At 44.2% G+C, this 16816-nt stretch overlaps 1 protein-coding gene across 1 annotated transcript in view; it reads right to left on the bottom strand.

Annotated features, from left to right (window-relative positions):
- The window catches only part of ADCY2 (adenylate cyclase 2), a 388609-nt gene that overhangs the window by 112774 nt on the left and 259019 nt on the right, over positions 1-16816 (bottom strand). Inside the window, exons 5-6 of the mRNA XM_034998852.1 lie at positions 6660-6808; positions 272-383 (exon numbers count right to left, since the gene is read on the bottom strand). Coding sequence (XP_034854743.1) covers positions 272-383; positions 6660-6808 — 261 coding nt within the window. The remainder of the gene's footprint in view (positions 1-271; positions 384-6659; positions 6809-16816) is intronic.

The raw sequence follows: 16816 nt of genomic DNA, 5'->3' as shown, positions 1-16816 counted from the left end.
TCTTGAGTGTATTTACTGTATGTGCGTGGAGCTCTCTATAAGCAGGAATGTTAAAAATAGATGCAAACCTGTGCTAATTATATGCTGCAACATTTCTCAACCCCGAGAAATGAGGCTCATCACAGCCCAATGGCAAATAAACCCTACAAATCTATAAACACCAGTCCTAAATGGTGCTCTATGAAAAAACAAAGACTTGATAAGGGACGGGAGAAAAAGGAAGCCACGATTTTATAAATCCTCAAAGAAGAAGGGACTCACTACTACTCACCTTTGCAATTTGGTCGAACTTTCCAAAGAGCTCGTTCAGCATGTGGACCAATTCTCCTGGAGAGCAGTCACTGGCCAGCCGGGTGAAGCCAACAATGTCAGCATACAGGATACTGTGCGGACAAGGGAGCAGCGTTTGCAAGCTCATATTTGTTAAGAAGTAATGATACTTTTTTCCCTTAAAAGAGTATATTGTTTTTTACATTTATATTAGTATTTTACAAGAAAAATGTCATCCCCCGGGTAGGAAATACATAAACATTTTGCCAAACTTTCCCATTAAATATGTTTTTTGTTTGGTGCCGAATTTTTATAATTAAAATGGGAGAAGAAGAAATCACATGACGCACTCTGTCCATTCTAGTCCATTCTAACTCATCACCTTTATTCCCTCACGGCCAGTCCGTCCCTCCCTCCCTGGCTGATGTGGTATTTGTCCTGAGAGCTCATTATGCTGGCATAACTCAGATATCAATGGACTATGCTTCTGTCTGCACTGTTACATGCATTTACATTATAAGAATTCCTAAAGTACTGGAAGCCAAATAATAAAAGCAAATTCTATTTTTACTGATTCGAAGAAAGAATAACAATCTTCTTAAAAGAAAGAGTACTTAACAAAAGGTTCTGAATGACTTATGCCTGCCAGGATGAAGCAGACATGGTGCACCTCCCTCAAGCTTGGAGCGTAGTTGGGGGGATGCATTAAACAAATAAGGAAGGACACTAGCAATGTCCAATCACAGCGATAGTAAGTGCGTATGTGTGCGTGTGGGGGGGAATTAGCTGGTGACAAGTCTGGAAAAGCTTCCCTCCATGGGATGTACATGCTAGTGGGATGGACGTCAGATTTCTCCGAGTCGCATCTGTGTTTTGTTAACCTTCACGGGCCCGCATAGGGAAACACAGCACCAGGATGTGCTTTATCACTTTTCCATACAACAACATGCTTCTGATTTGTATAAAGGCCTCACAAAGATGCCTGAAATTCCTGCCAGCAGCTGGAGATTCAGATAATATGGTTTAAGATATACCCTGAAACAAAACTGACTGCCACTTCATACCCCTTAGGATGGCCATTATCCAAAAAATGGGAAGTAACAGGTGTTGTCAAGGGTGTGAAGAAATGGGAACACTTGCGCATTGCCGGTGGGAATGGAAAATGGTGCAGCCACTCTAGGAAACAGTATGGTGGTTCTTCAACAAATGAAACAGGATGATCAGATGGCCCACCAAGTCCCCTGCTGGGAATACATCCCAAAGAACTGGAGGCGGGGACTCGAACCGGTATTTGTACACCCATGTCCATGGCACCATTATTCACAATAATCAAAAGGTAGAAACAACCCAAATGTCCACTAAGGGATGGATAGATAAAGAAACAGGGTATATAACTACAATGAAATATTACTCAGTCTTTAAAAGAAATGGAATTCACCTGAAAGAAAAAATACATTATATGTTAATAAAAATAATTAAAAAAATAAAAGAAATAGAATTCTGACAAATGATACAATATGGATGAACCTTGAAGACATGATGCTGGGTGAAATGAGCCAGACATAAGAGGACAAATACTGTACGGTTCCACTTACATGGGATACCTAGAGTAGTCAAACCCTAGAGACAGGAACTAGAAGGGTGGGTGCCAGAGGTGGGAGTGGGGGAAGGAAGCTGCTGCTGAATGGGTACTGAGCTCCCAGTCTGGGATGAAGAGAAAGTTCTGGGGACGGATGGTGGTGATGGTTGCAGAACAATGGGAAGGTGCTTGACGCCACTGTGCTGGACAATTAAAAATGGTTAAAACTGTGTTATGTTATGTATATTTTGCCACAATAAAAAAAGTAACGTGGCACTGGCCTGCCTGATCTTAGGCAGAAAACAGTTGTCTCTCTGCTGTTGGCCGCACCCTGTTCACTGTGCCAAGCACAAGGCCTGTGGCTTCACCTTGGAGGAAAGACTTGGTCCTCTGCTGATGACAAAAGCTGGGGGAAAACTCTCTGGTCCAAGAAAATCAGGGCTGCAGGGGCTTCCGCACTCTCTGTTCTGTTCAGATAGTGCCATCAGACCTTCCCTATTTCCCCCATAGCACCCTGTAGCAGCAAGGATCACAGAAGCTGAGCCTGGCCCAAGAGGAAAAAGCTCAGAGACAGTGTCTGATCCAAGGCAGCATTGGAAGGGAGAATGTGTGAATGGACGGTTGAACCCACTTCTTGTTGACAAACCCCACCATGCTGCCAGTGGTCCAACCTCGTGGTGGGTGAAGGCGCCCCCAGATAGGCTGGCCGTAAATGTCATACGACAGTCCAAAAGTTACTTGGCAGCCAGATGATTCAAAATGTAAACAGATAATTGTGATGCAATGTGCAAACGGTTATAGGAGAGGAAGCAGGGTACTCTGTGGGATCATCCAGGTACCCGACCTAGATCATTCGGGCCATAGCAACCTGGAGTAGGCATGTCAGTTAGAATCATAGCCCTTTCATCCAAAGCCTTGTGGATGGTATCGTCAGGTGAAATAGAGAGAACTGGACAGAGATGGGAGAAACGTAGGAAGGATGAACCAGGCACGTTGGATGAACATTAGATATGGTGGGCAGTGTGTCTAGGAGAGGGAGGCATCAAGGATGAAGACCAGTTTCTGGTTGATAAGGGGGCTCAAACCTAGCTCTGAACAAATCAAAACAAGCTTGAAGGGGAAGATGGCCAGTTCAACTCTGGTTGTGTTGAGTTTGATGGGGGTGTAAGTGGAGCATCCAAGAGGAAGATATACATTAGGTGAGTGAGTATGGAAAGCTATGGTTGAGTTTTCCTCCTTTTTTTCCCTTTTTTGAAGATTTTTTTATTTATTTGACAGAGAAAGAGAGGGTGAGTGGACATAGGGGGAGAGGGAGAGAGAATCTCAAGTGGACTCCACACCCAGCATGGAGCCTAATGAGAGGCTCGATCACATGACCCATGAGATCATGACCTGAGCTGAAATCAAGAGTCAGACGCTGAACTGACTGAGCCCCCCAGGTGCCCCAGCTGACTTCTGCACCTTAGCTTCACACAGATGGTAATTAAAGTCCTGAATGAGAAGTGGAGAGAACAGAGAGGAGCTAGGAGAGAGCTCTGAAAACACTCCTATAGAGAGGCTAGATTTAGGGAAGAGAAAATGGCAAGGACATGGTAAGAGGAGAAAAGGAGTATGATGTCATGGAGTCTACAGTGAGGGAGAATTCTTTAAGCAGGAGGGCAAGGTCAACTGGCCAACCATACTGAGCTGTCAGAGACAAGGATGCAGAGGCTAAGTCATACTCAGATCCGGGAGCAAGGCAGTTCGCGAACTGAGCAAGCATGAGTTCTGTGACATGGTGGGGGTGGATGGCAGAAGGTGAGGATTTGAGGAGGGAGAGAAAACAGGGAAGACTAGTCAGATAGTGAGGAACCTTTCTAGAATCTTGGCTATGAAAGGGAGAAAGGGCAGGTTTCAGAATTGGATGGTGACATTGAATTCCGGGACCTGTGGTTATTTTCAAAGATGGGATGGGTTTGTGAATGCTTCAGCCCTAGTGGCAGGATTCAGAGGAAGATGCTGAAGATTCGGAAAGCAGCTGATAGCTGCTACCTTTCCATCTAGAAATTCCTCTCCTCCTAATGATTATTCACATTATTATCATCCTCAGAGAGTAAAGAGCTAGGATATGTTAGTAACAGAGAATAAATATTTTTTTTTGAATGAATGGCCAAAGCTGAACTAAAAGTTAACAGATCTTTACTGTCTACAAACCTAATAATTCTCATCCAAAAAACTCCCTCAAAACCCCTCAGGTATTGACTGGACTCTCCGCAATATCCATTTACCATGTCTGCTTCTTTGCTTCTGCTTATCCTGTCCAGGATGAAAATGTCATGTTTTCCTATTGCTTATAAAAATAATTGGTATGCCATGCAATTTATGTATGCTTTTACATTTTTAAGGTTAGGTATTTAAGTTACTTTAGAGTCCTAACTATACTTTGTGAATTTAAATTTAATCTGACACCGCAAATATATTCTAGATGATCTGGGAAGGCGCTTGAAGTTGCTTCTCCTATCCTTTGCCTTGACAATGTGGTAGTCAGCTTCCAAGATGGTGCCAGAGAGACCCATACCTCCTGGAACTTCCTCTCTTGTATCATCCACACTCCACTGGGTGGGGCCGATCTGTGTCACCAAGAGGATGCTGCAGGAATTACAGCAATGAATTTGCAAGCCTAGATCATAAAAGAACTGCAGCTGGCCCTTGGCTCTGTCTTGGATCCCTTGATCTGGGGACGCGAGCTTCCATGTTGTGAGGTCACTCAAGTCACCTGTGAGCAGGCTCAGTGATGCTGACCTGAGGCCTCCAGCCAACCGCAGGGACTCCTGCAAACCATGTGAGGAGCTACCTCGGAGGCAGGTCCCCCAGCAGGACCCCGGACACCAAGCCTGAGTCCGCGTCAAAGACGGTAAGCCAGAACCACCAGGTGAAGCCACTCTCAAATTGTGACAGAAACTGTGAGATGATGTTTACTGTTGTCTGAGGCCACTAGGTTTTGGGGTCCTTTGTTACTTAGAAATTGGGAGCTAATACAGGCAGCGCGGGGAGCCTTCATCACCTGCCTGAGGTTGGTGGTACCTTCGGCCATTTTCATCAGGCTCTTTGTTCCTGGGTTATTTCACAGAAACTCAAAGACATTAGGGGACCTTGTTCAGATATGGCTGCATTTACCTTTACATGTGTTAAACACCGCATTTGTGACTTAAAACTCTTCCCTCAGATAGCAGGGATATTGCTGATTTTCAGACAGCTAAGGCTGGAATGGGAAATTTCTAGTATAATACACCTTGTAGGATACTGTGAGAATGTTTCTTCTTTAATTCTTTAGGTGAAACGCTTAAAAACCTGAAGGCAGGCCAATGTTTTAAATAATTTTACTCCTTAGCAGGTGCAAATGTTCTTGAAATACATTTATTTTTTTAATCCCTCAAAATAGTAGGGACTTAATTTTTTTTTTTTTTTTTTTACCCCTGATTCTTCATTTATCCACTGCTTCCTTAGTTCTCACTGATATAGTTTTTTCTATTATTGCTTTCCCAATTTGCATTTGTCACTATACATTTAGCTCTGTGCGTGCTTGGGCCATGTTTATCACTAGCTCTACATACCTTTCTTAAAATCTGGGGTCCAAATGAGGTGTATCTTAGCACTTTAGTTAAATTGCAGTTAAACTGCAGTGGTAAAATGGAGTCGAATTTGATTCTTATTAATAAACTTCAAAAATCCTTGAGTTGCAGCAACCAGACTGGAAGCTAGGATCATGCACTGGAAAGGATCCGAGCTTGAGAGCAAAAGGCCAAGTAGTCAATGCTCAGCAAATTGTAGTTATATTTGTGGTTGTTGTTCCTGAACTATTGAACTGGGTGGGTAATAATATCAAGGTGGAATGAATGACGTCAGATGCATGAGTTACTTACCGAGAGAACCTGGCAAGAATAAAAAGTACTACTGCAATATAGTTGGATGGATGTAAGAAAAAAACCCCAAAGAAGTGGTATGAAGCTTGGGTTGTCTTGAAGAACAGTGAGGGACCACACACCTGGGTCTGGAGGGGCCGTGTTCTGCTGCAGCTGGGAGATGGGCAGCATGGGAGGAAATGCCCCCCATGCTGAAGTGAGGGCCTATGCAGCTCCACTCTGGAGGAGAGCTAAGGGAGAAAGAGGCCCCACATAGTTCTCCTTCTGGATCTCAATCTCATGCTCATTACATGTTAGTTTTCCACGTCCTGTGATTCCAGGAATGGCTCCCTGGGAAGCAGATGAGGACTATGGCAGACTTGGAAAGCAGGAACTTGCACTATTAATTAATTAAGGTGCACATCAGTCCCTTGTGATATTGGTCACTGGCTGGCCACACCCCAGAAGCCCATCATTCCTGATGGACAGGAAGTGCTCCCTTCACTGAGGCCCTGGCCCTGCCAAGTCCCTCCTGAGGAATCAGGTTTTGTATCAAGAACCCACTGGCCCTACCTTCAGTCTTACCACAGAGCCGAGGGCCCTAGGCTCCAGGGATGCCAGGAAACCTGACCATGGCGTTCCCAGAGAATGGACCCCACGAACCACCTCTCTCTCCTTTGTGACGGAAGGCCAGCCATACAAAGCAGCGCCATGATGGACAACAGAATCCAGTAAAGTGAAGGAGATTCTACTTCCTTATCTTCCTGTGAAGGCCATGAGAGGCAGCGGGAGGTGGGGTGGAGTGGGGACTCCATTCACAGTTTCAGAGGAGATAGGATTTTGTGAGACGTGAGCTCCCAGTTACAAATGTCCCTAGGCTGGCGAGCCGCTCCCCGGACTTGCTGAGGAACAAGAACAGAGCAGCGTACCTCACGTTGGTATGTCGCTTGACATACAGGTTGTGAAAGTTGTTTGTGTTTTCCATCTGGCCGGCTTTGGGGCCTTGCAGCCTCTGGATGATCTCGGCTTTCATTTCCATGGCTATGTGAGCTGGCAGCAGGGAGAGCAGAAGCCGCTCCTGAAACAGGGTGTGGGAGGAAGACCAAAACATTTCAAATCATTACGGTAACATCCAAGTCATCTCTGAAAGCATCACGGATCTGCAGAGGGTCCAAGGGGAGGACTCTTCCAACAAGTTAAAATATGGAGTGTAGAAGGACATGTTGAAAAAGAATTCAAAATTTCTAAGGTCAGCATGTGTTATTTATTATTTATGGAGTTCTAAGTATGTGTTCTTCAGAGTGGGGAATAAAGGTAAGCAAAGATATTTCCTCCAAGGATACTACTTATCTACTCTGATTTTATTTTATTTTATTATTATTATTTTTTTAAAGATTATTTATTTATTTATTTGACAGAGAGATAGAAGAGTACAAGCAGAGGGAGTGGCAGAGGGAGAGGGAGAAGCAGGCTCTGCACTGAGCAGGGAACCCGATGTGGGACTCGATCCCAGGACCCTGAGATCATGACCTGAGCCGAAGGCAGATGCTTAACCATCTGAGCCACCCAGGCGCCCTCTACTCTGATTTTAAAGCAGTAAAGCAGAAATGATATAAAAATGCCAGAAACCTATGGTCAGTCGAAGATAGAAAACACTCATTTTCGCCTGCCTGTTCATTTGGGAGATAAAGTACAAGCTTTATTGCATTTCAGAAAGTCAACAAATATTCCGCACATTCTAAGTAAGATAGTCAAGTATTTTCAAGTATTTCATTTCCTGTGATGACCACCCAAATCCCCTTTAGTGATTCTAAACTATTACAAAGACAGAGTCAGGAATAGCATCTGTAAAATGTCCGGTATAAGAGACTACAGACATCTCAGCAGGCAGCCAGGGGCCAGGATAAGCAACACCAGGAGGATGGAAAATACTGAATTCAATAATGGAATAAAAAAGCAAGTAATATTTGGGTTTAGTAAAGAAACAGGTAGCCCCAGAAAAATGGACCCATCTGGAATTCAGAATACCAAGAAACTACTAATGACATGAAAATAGACGTTCAAATTTAAAACTTGAAAAGAAGTCTGTGTCCTTGTTATGCACAAATTGAGAGGTTGGTTTATTTGTTTGATGGCCTGGTGGCGATACAAGTCTGTTCTCTCTCCGATCTAAGAACCCATGTGGAAAGATAATGGGATTTATGGTGTTTTTTTTAGATTTTATTTATTTATTTGACAGAGAGAGACACAGCGAGAGAGGGAACACAAGCAGGGGGAGTGGAAGAGGGAGAAGCAGGCTTCCCACGGAGCAGGGAGCCCGATGCGGGGCTCGATCCCAGGACCCTGGGACCATGACCTGAGCCGAAGGCAGACACTTAATGACTGAGTCACCCAGGTGCCTCCCCCCACCCTTTTTTTTAAAAGATTTTATTTAAGGGATTTATGTTTTAAATAAATGACAAACCCTTTTGAAATCTTGATATCAAGACTCATCATCTATTCATCTTTTGCTACCCATCCCCCAAATACATAAATTTGCTTCTTATCTTGAATTCTTCAGTAGCCCTTCCCACTGTTTACACTCACTTCTAGTCATGCTTCTTGTGGCCGGTGCTGTCCTATCCATGTTCCCTCTGCCTTCCTTGGAGGCTCCCTGCAGCTTATTCCTTACAGTTTCATGGGTCTCAACCAATGAGGGAGTAACTGATGGATGAGTACCCCAGCTCCGGCACCCACATCCCTCAGCAGGAAGATCTGAGCATGCACCACATTTCCCACTGCGGCTCTTCAGCAAGACTGAGCCGCGAATGTCACCAGTGCCTCCTTCCAATAGCTTACCTCCCTCCCCGATCCACTCCCTCACTCTGCTACTTGTAACTACCCTCCAACTAAATGACTCCACCCAGATCCTTGTCTTAGGGTCTGCTTGGGGTAAATCTAACTGAGATCTTTCCCTTCTCTCCTCCTCATATATTCTGTAATAAGAATAGGCTAAATCCCAAAGTTAGCCTTTCTTCAAGGACAGAGTCCATGAACACAAAAAGAAGAATCCAATATAATAATTCTCTTTCAGGCCCATAGCTTCATTTAATGACCAAATGTAAATTATGATCTTTATTTTAGACTCAAATGTAGTTGGATGACTGGCTTTTTATAGGTAGTTTCAAAAATACAAGATGTGTGTGTGTGTGTGTGTGTGTGTACATATGTCGTATAAGCCAAAATTTTTTCTTTTTTCTTTTTTTAGTGTTCAAGAATCCGTGTGAATTTAGACTGGAATTGAGATTTTAGTAACAGCCAACCAGACAAATTAAAGAACATGAGGCTTCCTTACTACCATGCTGTTCTGGCACCAGTGAGTGGAAGGCAGAACTTCTGATTAGAGCTCATGAATGGGGTCCTTGCTTTGGGGTCTGCACATGTCCTCTTGGTGATGACAGCATTGGGCAAGAGGGTGAACCTCAACTAAAAGCCTGTACTGAAATCTGTAAATCAGTACACTTTTAAATTTATCTCTTTTTCCTTTACAAAATGCTATACTCTGCAGGAAAAAAAAAAGCCCCATATTATAGCACATGTGATAAATTTCAACTCAATTCATAATCTGACAAGGTTAATATTTCCATTAATATTTCAGGTTTTTGCTAATGTAGCTGTGTGCCCTGCCAAATTATCGGAAAATGACCCACAAATGTAAGTGCTTAATATACCGGATGTAACCTAGCTACACTCTCCCTCCAAGTACACTGGAAAAATTCCTTAAGGGGATTTCTGGAAAATCAAGTTGTCATTAGATTGACTGATGCATACCATTACTACTTCTTTCTCTTCCTAGAAAAGACTGTGTAATGACAGAAAATCTGACTAATTCTAGCTTACTCAAAGGTTATCTGATAAACAACTTGGCCTTGATTTGAGGGGTCTATCTCAACACATCCTTTTATTAAACCTCCAATTATTATTCATTAGCATTTTTTCCCTAGAATTCGTTCTTTTAAATTGCGCCTCATAGAAGAGCTACAGAGTTAGTAAATTTCAATGCACTGTTGATCAAAGTGTAGGACATTAGAGTTAGTAAATTTCAATGCACTGTTGATCAAAGTGTAGGACATTTTGAGCTCCAAAATGTTTCTAATATAATGAAACAAAGCAGATATTATAACTTTCTACTTTTATGCTAGCCTGGAGATTATTTTGGTTGATAGGAAAATCCAATTTAAGCAAAGAAGACTTGTACTTAAATTTTGAGCTAGGATATGATAATGCATGTGATGCCTTGTGCCTTCAATAAGCCATGCATGTAATAAAAATTAAAATCCGCTGAATTTTTCAAAGGAGAGGAAGACAGTGACATGCTCCTTTTGCAAGATGGAAAATTTTTTTCTCTTTCAAAATTCTTACTTCTATTTTGTTATTTTAAATGGCAATTCAATTACATCAGGATGCCAAACCAATGCAATGAACAGAAGGGATATTGTTACAAATGTTTCTCCTCCCAACAGAAAGTAGCTATCAGAATGCAAGACACCAGATCCCTAAGCAGCCACAGGGTTACATGTGGTGCTAAGGAGACAGATGATGTCATTCAATACTGCCCTGCCATATGAAAGGACAATGTGTCCATTCAGGAACAAATGCTGAGAACACCGTACTCGGAAAACACCTGCCGGGGACATAAAGATATGTCAACACCTTCCCCAGATCATATCTTCTCTTGCAGCCAGCTTCATGTCTGTTGGTCTCAGAAAATAAGCATCCTCCATTGGCACCAACCTCCATCAACAGCACATCCCCAAAATTAAGTTCTAGTAACAACTGCTACTGTTGCTGTTTCCTGTTGTTAGATTTAGCTTGTTTTGTTTAGGTTCCTCCTTAAAAATCCTGTTTCACATCAATTAACCAGAACACACTGAATACTCTTAATATTTTAAAGGTCTTGTTTCATCTTTTTATGGTTTTTACAAAAAATGCAGTCATGAAATGGACGTATGAAAGAGAGTAGCAGCACTTTGTAGCAGAAACCACACCAACATGGAATAAGATGTGGGTTCCTGAACTTTTTCAGCCACTATCTAGAACACCTCAACCAAATCACTCCAGCCTTTGAGTCCCAGTTTGGGTGTCTAAAAAATTTGTCTATTGAGCTAGGGGAGATGAAGGTCTCCATGTCCATGTGAATTCCTAGAATTTGATGGAACCACAGGAGGCCCTTTCCAGAATTTACTTCTCAGTGGTTTGGAGTTGGGCAATTGGTGACTCATAGAGGAAAGAGCCCCAGTGCTCAAATCTCAATATGGTGGCAAATACTGTCAGAAGGACAATGAAAAAGGAGGGACCACTTGGAATCTTGACAGTGGAGACAAGAGGAGACTGAGGCTGTGCTAGTTCTTGAAGAGTGACTTCAACGAGGGGGAAGAGGATGAAGAAGGGCCAGAAGTTCTGGTGTGCCATATTAACGGCCCGTGTTGGCGTGCAGAGGGAAAGCCTGCCTGTTTATACTCCACAGTCTAGGAAAACTGGAATGCTTTGTGCAAATTAAAACCAATACGCACTCAACGAATCGCCATTTCCTTTTACAAAACACTAAGTCCTTTCGTTACATGCTTATATTGTTGCCTCATTTTACAACCCTGGTCACAGTCAATCTCATTTGAATGTAAACATTTTTTACCAAAATAAGGGGCAAGCTAGGTATAGGTCTCATTCAGAGGGGTGCAGTGAGGTGGCTGGTGTTCACCAGGGAGTCAAGACCAACTAGAACTTGTGTCTCCCGACTTCACTGACCAGTCTTTCCACTCGCTCTGATTTTCTAGCTCAATGAGATGATGGAGACGCTTTTAGAGCACACACCGTTAATAGAGGGTACAAGGATGAAATTATCACTCTCATGTGATGACTCTCTAGTTCAGAGAAGTTGGAGAACAAAAGGGCCAATCAAGTCAAAGTATAAACTGTGTTTATAGTCATGGGGGACGGTAAATGGATACTTCTAGACTTGACCTGTTTACAATCCACTGTCAATTCAATTCTCAGAAACAGAGCTTCTGGTGAGAAAAAATAAAAATCACTGATAAGGTAGAAATATTCAGTCCTCAGGTAGACAATATGGAGGTCCTAAGATAAGAGGCACAGCTCTGTTCCCTCGACCAGCCTGCAGGGCCGGCCACTGCACACAGCGCCCAGAGCAAGATGGCAGGAAGGGTCCATGAGGATCATAGGCACCTCTCAGGCTCGTGCACCCACATGGTCTGAGCACAACACAACTCAACAGCAATGCTGCTGAATCACCCAAAGGAGATCTCCTCATGCAAACAGACCTCCACTCTCACACAACATAAAGTAAAATAGTAAAGTGCTCCAGAGTGGTGTTAATTCTGGTCTGATTGGCCTTTCAGAGATCATCTGCCCACAGGCAAGGAACACCATCCAGCCTGGAACAGGTGAAGTTGGTTGAAGAAAAGAATGTGGAGAAAATGTGTAAAGACTGACCACACTTCTGGATTTTTTTTCTTTTTGGGGTGCGGGGGCAAAAAAACCCCATGATGTACAGGTGGCCGGAAGATTTCTCCTGAGAAGAAGGAAAGGTGGAGATGCCAATAATACTGTGGATGGAAGAAGATAACAAGAAATAAAAAGAAGTTTTGTTGGAATTGACTTGAGGAAAGATTGCAAGGAGTGAAATGGAATAATTTAATGTTCAGATGCAATCCCTCAATGAACCCACACGCTAGAGATGACTAGATACCCAAGGCAGTTCTATGCACGAAACACTCGCAGTACGCTGAATTATTTTTTTTGAAACAGGTGTTGACCCTTTCTTTCCTTGCCCTCTTCACTGTAGGCTTGGCCATGGGCCTCAGTCTGACAGTGAAATGTGAGCCAGCATGATGCGTGCTCCTTCTACACACAACTTTAAGAGCCATATGGGGCTCACCATGTTCTTGTTTCCCTCTGCTGTGGGGACCAGCAGTGTCCCCGGTAATGGCTGCTGTAAGCCCGGGTCCCATGCCTGGCACAAAATGGCAGCCCACCGATACTGGACAAACACCAGTGAGCAGGCATTATTGCTGCCAGCCTCTCTGACTTGGGGGCGATTTCTGCCACAGCCCAGTCTAGCTCTTGAGATAGATATAACACTGCAGGGCCATGTCCACCGCCCCACGCGTTCAGTCCTTGTGTGCACAGGATTTTCAAAGCGTGGAACATTTCAGTACTAATCTGTGTTTCTTTTTTCCATGATAAAAAACAGGAATGACACGTCTAAAAGATGTTTTTCTAACTAAAGGCTGAAGTCATCAGAATCTACCTATTCTTCGTGGCGGCAGATGTCATCCTGCACACAGAGCGTTGTGGTCTCTGTTCTCCTATCTGGGGTGTCCTGGCTGAATACAAAAGCTATGGGCTTTCCTCAACCAACCGCATGTCCCCATACTCAGGGACTTTGGCAGTGCAGGGTTTCACAGGGACATTCACAGCATCGGCCGGGACAAGGACAAGTACCCCAGTCTGTCTGCTAGGCGCCGAGTGAGGTCCTTGCCTGACAGAGGTGAGCCTGCAGGTTCACTCTGCTTAATCCCTTGGCAGATAGGATCCTAGTGTGGAGTGGCCTGCTCTGCCTGAGCCTGGATGCTCAGATTTATGAAACCAGACGAGCCTGTAAGGCGGTGTGAGAGACGAGGGTGGCTGCCGGGGGCACACAGAGCTTTGGAGGGAAGACCAGTGCCTTCAAGGTTGCGACCAAGATTTGCCTCAAAAAAGGTCTCTCAAGTCACATTTGGGGCACTCAGAATTGTTGATCAAAGAACAATATGTGGAACACCATGGACATGAACTTCCTCCTTGTCTTCCGAGGAAATTACAGAACTGCTCAACTTGAATGCGGATGCTGTGCTCTTAATTCCCGATTCTTTTCCCCACTCAACAAATATTTATTGGCTACCTTCCACATACCGGTTCCCATTCTGAGTGCTTTGTAAGCATCATCTCACTTAATGCTCCCCAAAACCTAACCAGTGAGTGATTCTTCTTTTGCCCGTTTCTACAAAGAGGAAACTGAAGGCCAAACAGATGGTGGAGTCAGGACTTGAACCCACAGAGCTGTAGTCCATGGTTAGAGCTCTTCTTAACTGGTCTCCTAAACTGTACCCCAAGAGAAAGGACAACCCATAAATGGGCAGATGAATAAATAACAGCTTCGGCTAGTGACAGGGAGGGGACTGCTCCCCATGGCAGTTTCTCGAGTTGTGGCTAATTCCCCTTTATCTTTGGGGGGGGTATATGGACCTTTTTCCAAAGGCTGAATGTGGAGACTTGAACCCCAGAGCAAAATCGCTCTTGGGGTGAGCCCCATCAGTCTCCTATACCATCAACAGCCCTCAGCCTCTTCCCACCCACCCAGTCCGAACCTCCCCCCACCAGAAGCACCCCCCAGACAATGCTGGGGCATAGAACAAATCGCAGCTGATATCAAAGGTTGTCTTTGAAAAGGGAGGGAGCTGAATATTCTGGAAGCAACTGCTTGACATTTCTCTTGTGGACCCATGACTGGATCCTGAACCAGGCACTTCCTTTTTTTCTGTTGTGCATACAGAGATGAGTAGATGGCATGGAGAGGGGATCCAAGGACTCCCTAGCGCTGAAGTCGACATTCCCATTGCTGCTTATTTGTCTTGAAAAATACAGTGCCCTAATGCCAGGCTCCAGAAAAAAGCCTCCAAAGACACAACCCGGCAGATAACACCCTTTAAATAATGCGCCTGCCCTCAAACATGGGTTGTCATCTTGGGAAAGGACGCGGTTGATACCAAGAGATGTGCCCACAATTTCTGCACCACATCCCCTTCTCCAGAAAAGAAGAACAATGAGGGAAGACAGATAACAGAACTGTACTAATTCTCATTCCACACATCAAGCAATGTCCGGAGCTTCCTCAGATTTAGTTAAAGACGCAAGCAGCAAACAGTCCAGCAAAATCCCCACAGCAAAAAGCTGAAGGGCCGTCACATCCTAGAATTTTATTAAAAGGAACTCAAATGAAATGCCTGGGGTTCAAACTCAAGAATAAAGGCAGCCTTCTGGCTGCAGTTTCTGGACGGTGGCTTGGTACATACCCGGTCTGTGTAATCATATTGTTGACACAGTCATATTTGAGCTCTATCTTTGTCTTTAGAGAATGCATTCTTAGTAACACTGCAGATTTTCATTCAGGGATTCTCCCACCTAAGTCTCATGCATAGTTCTGTCTTTGGAGACAACAACATTGAATATTAGCTAAAAAACAGTGATTCTTGTTCAAGACCTCACATTTACTGCTACCTGACAAAAAGGAAGTCATGGCTTGGAGGTTCCATAATTTAAGAAAAAACATGTTGCAATACACCTTACTGCAAGTTACGTGTGATGATAACTCAAGTTTAAATCATACAGGTAATGCAGTAGGAAACCTTGACTTAGTGAGTTTTCTGACTCATTTATTCTGAGCATACATGTTAAGGACACATACAAATTTTAAGTTCATAGGAAGCTACCTGGCAGCCTGTGGGCTGAGCCTGGGCAGGCAGACAAGCTCTGATCAGCTTGTAGAGGGCACGCATGGTGTGTGTGTGTGTGTGTTTAGGTGAAGGAATCTGAACAGGTACATCCGGCAGTTTCATTGTACACATTTACCTTGTTGGTATTTGGGGCTGGACAGTTCTTTGCTGTCCTGTGCATGATGGGATGTTTAGCAGCATCTACCCCACAGACTAAGACTAGACTTTAGTAGCTCCTAACTGGTGAAATGCCAGTAGAGGCCCCATTCCTGTCTCAGACAACCCACACTGCCTCCGGCCACTGCCCAGTGCTCTCTCCTGAGGAGTGGGGAGGAGGCTGGGAAGTTCCCCTGGTTGAAAACCTTGGCTCTGAATCGCGAGACTTCCCCTTTGGAACTCTAACCTGACTACTTTTGCCCTATTGTCCCTGGCCTTCCCTTCCTTCCCACCCTGGACTCTGGATCCATCGCTTCCATCTTTTTCTTGCCCCATCCTTCCAGAATGGGAGAGCACACCTCTCTAGGGTGTCCCTTGGAAGAACACCATGACTTTTGTTCACGTGCCATTGGCCAGAGGTCATCGTAAGGCTGTCCGTCTCTCTCAGGGATGCTGGGTGGCATGTCTCCTTACTATAGGAGAGAAAGGATACTGGGAGACAAAATAGTGGTCACAGGCAGGGACTGCAAATGCAGCATTTCCACAACAGAAACCATCACCTTCCCTCCTCTTGTAACCTTACTCCAGTTAAAAGGTAACCATGCAGAAACCTGCTCTCACCCTTGGTTACTCTTTGCCTCTTACCATCCTGTGTCCATGAAGCTGCGATTCCTGTCCTTCCCACTATGTACAAAACTTGCCCCTCTTCCTTGCCCCCCATCCTGTTCCCAGCCACTGCTGCTGTGGAGTGTCCAACTTGGACAGGTGTCGTGCATCATTCTGGCACCCAGCGTTCACTCTTGAACTCTGCTGGAGCCATCTGTTTACTTTCCTGCCCAAGGCTGTAGGTGTTGGTGTGCCCGAAGTGGGCTTTCTTTGGTATCATATCCCCATATGGGACACCAAGCTGACAGATAGGAGACACTCAATAAACATTTGTCAGATACAGGAAGGAAGGTGTGAATGTGCAACTAACAAACACCTCATTACGCTTTAAATCAGATTTCCTCTGAGTAGCTCAGTCAATCGTCTGGTGTTTCAATAATGGAAATCTGAAGAATATCCTGGCCTCCACTCTGTCACTCACTAAGTGGACAATGGGAAAACTATAACTTCTTTGGCTCTCAGAGTCCTCCTTGTAGGCTGAAAGGTGTTTGAATAGATTTCTACTGTCATTTCCACTTTTAGATTTCTTCCACTCTGGAGGGTGTCAGAAAGAAGTGGAAAGCCATCCTTGAGTGTGGCAGCCGAAAAGAGATACATTTTGAATTTTTTTTGTTTTGGTAATTTTTAAAAACCTGTGCTTTTCTGTGCTAAAAGAAATGACGGGAGAATGGATATAATAAATACGTGTATGTATATCACATATGTGTGTAACACATGTGTACATACGTTTACAC

The sequence above is a fragment of the Mirounga leonina genome, unplaced genomic scaffold (genome assembly GCF_011800145.1).
Source record: "Mirounga leonina isolate KUSES-001 unplaced genomic scaffold, KU_Mleo_1.0 Mir_95, whole genome shotgun sequence".
Taxonomy (NCBI): Eukaryota; Metazoa; Chordata; class Mammalia; order Carnivora; family Phocidae; genus Mirounga; species Mirounga leonina.
This window is presented reverse-complemented; position numbering and strand designations above follow the sequence as displayed.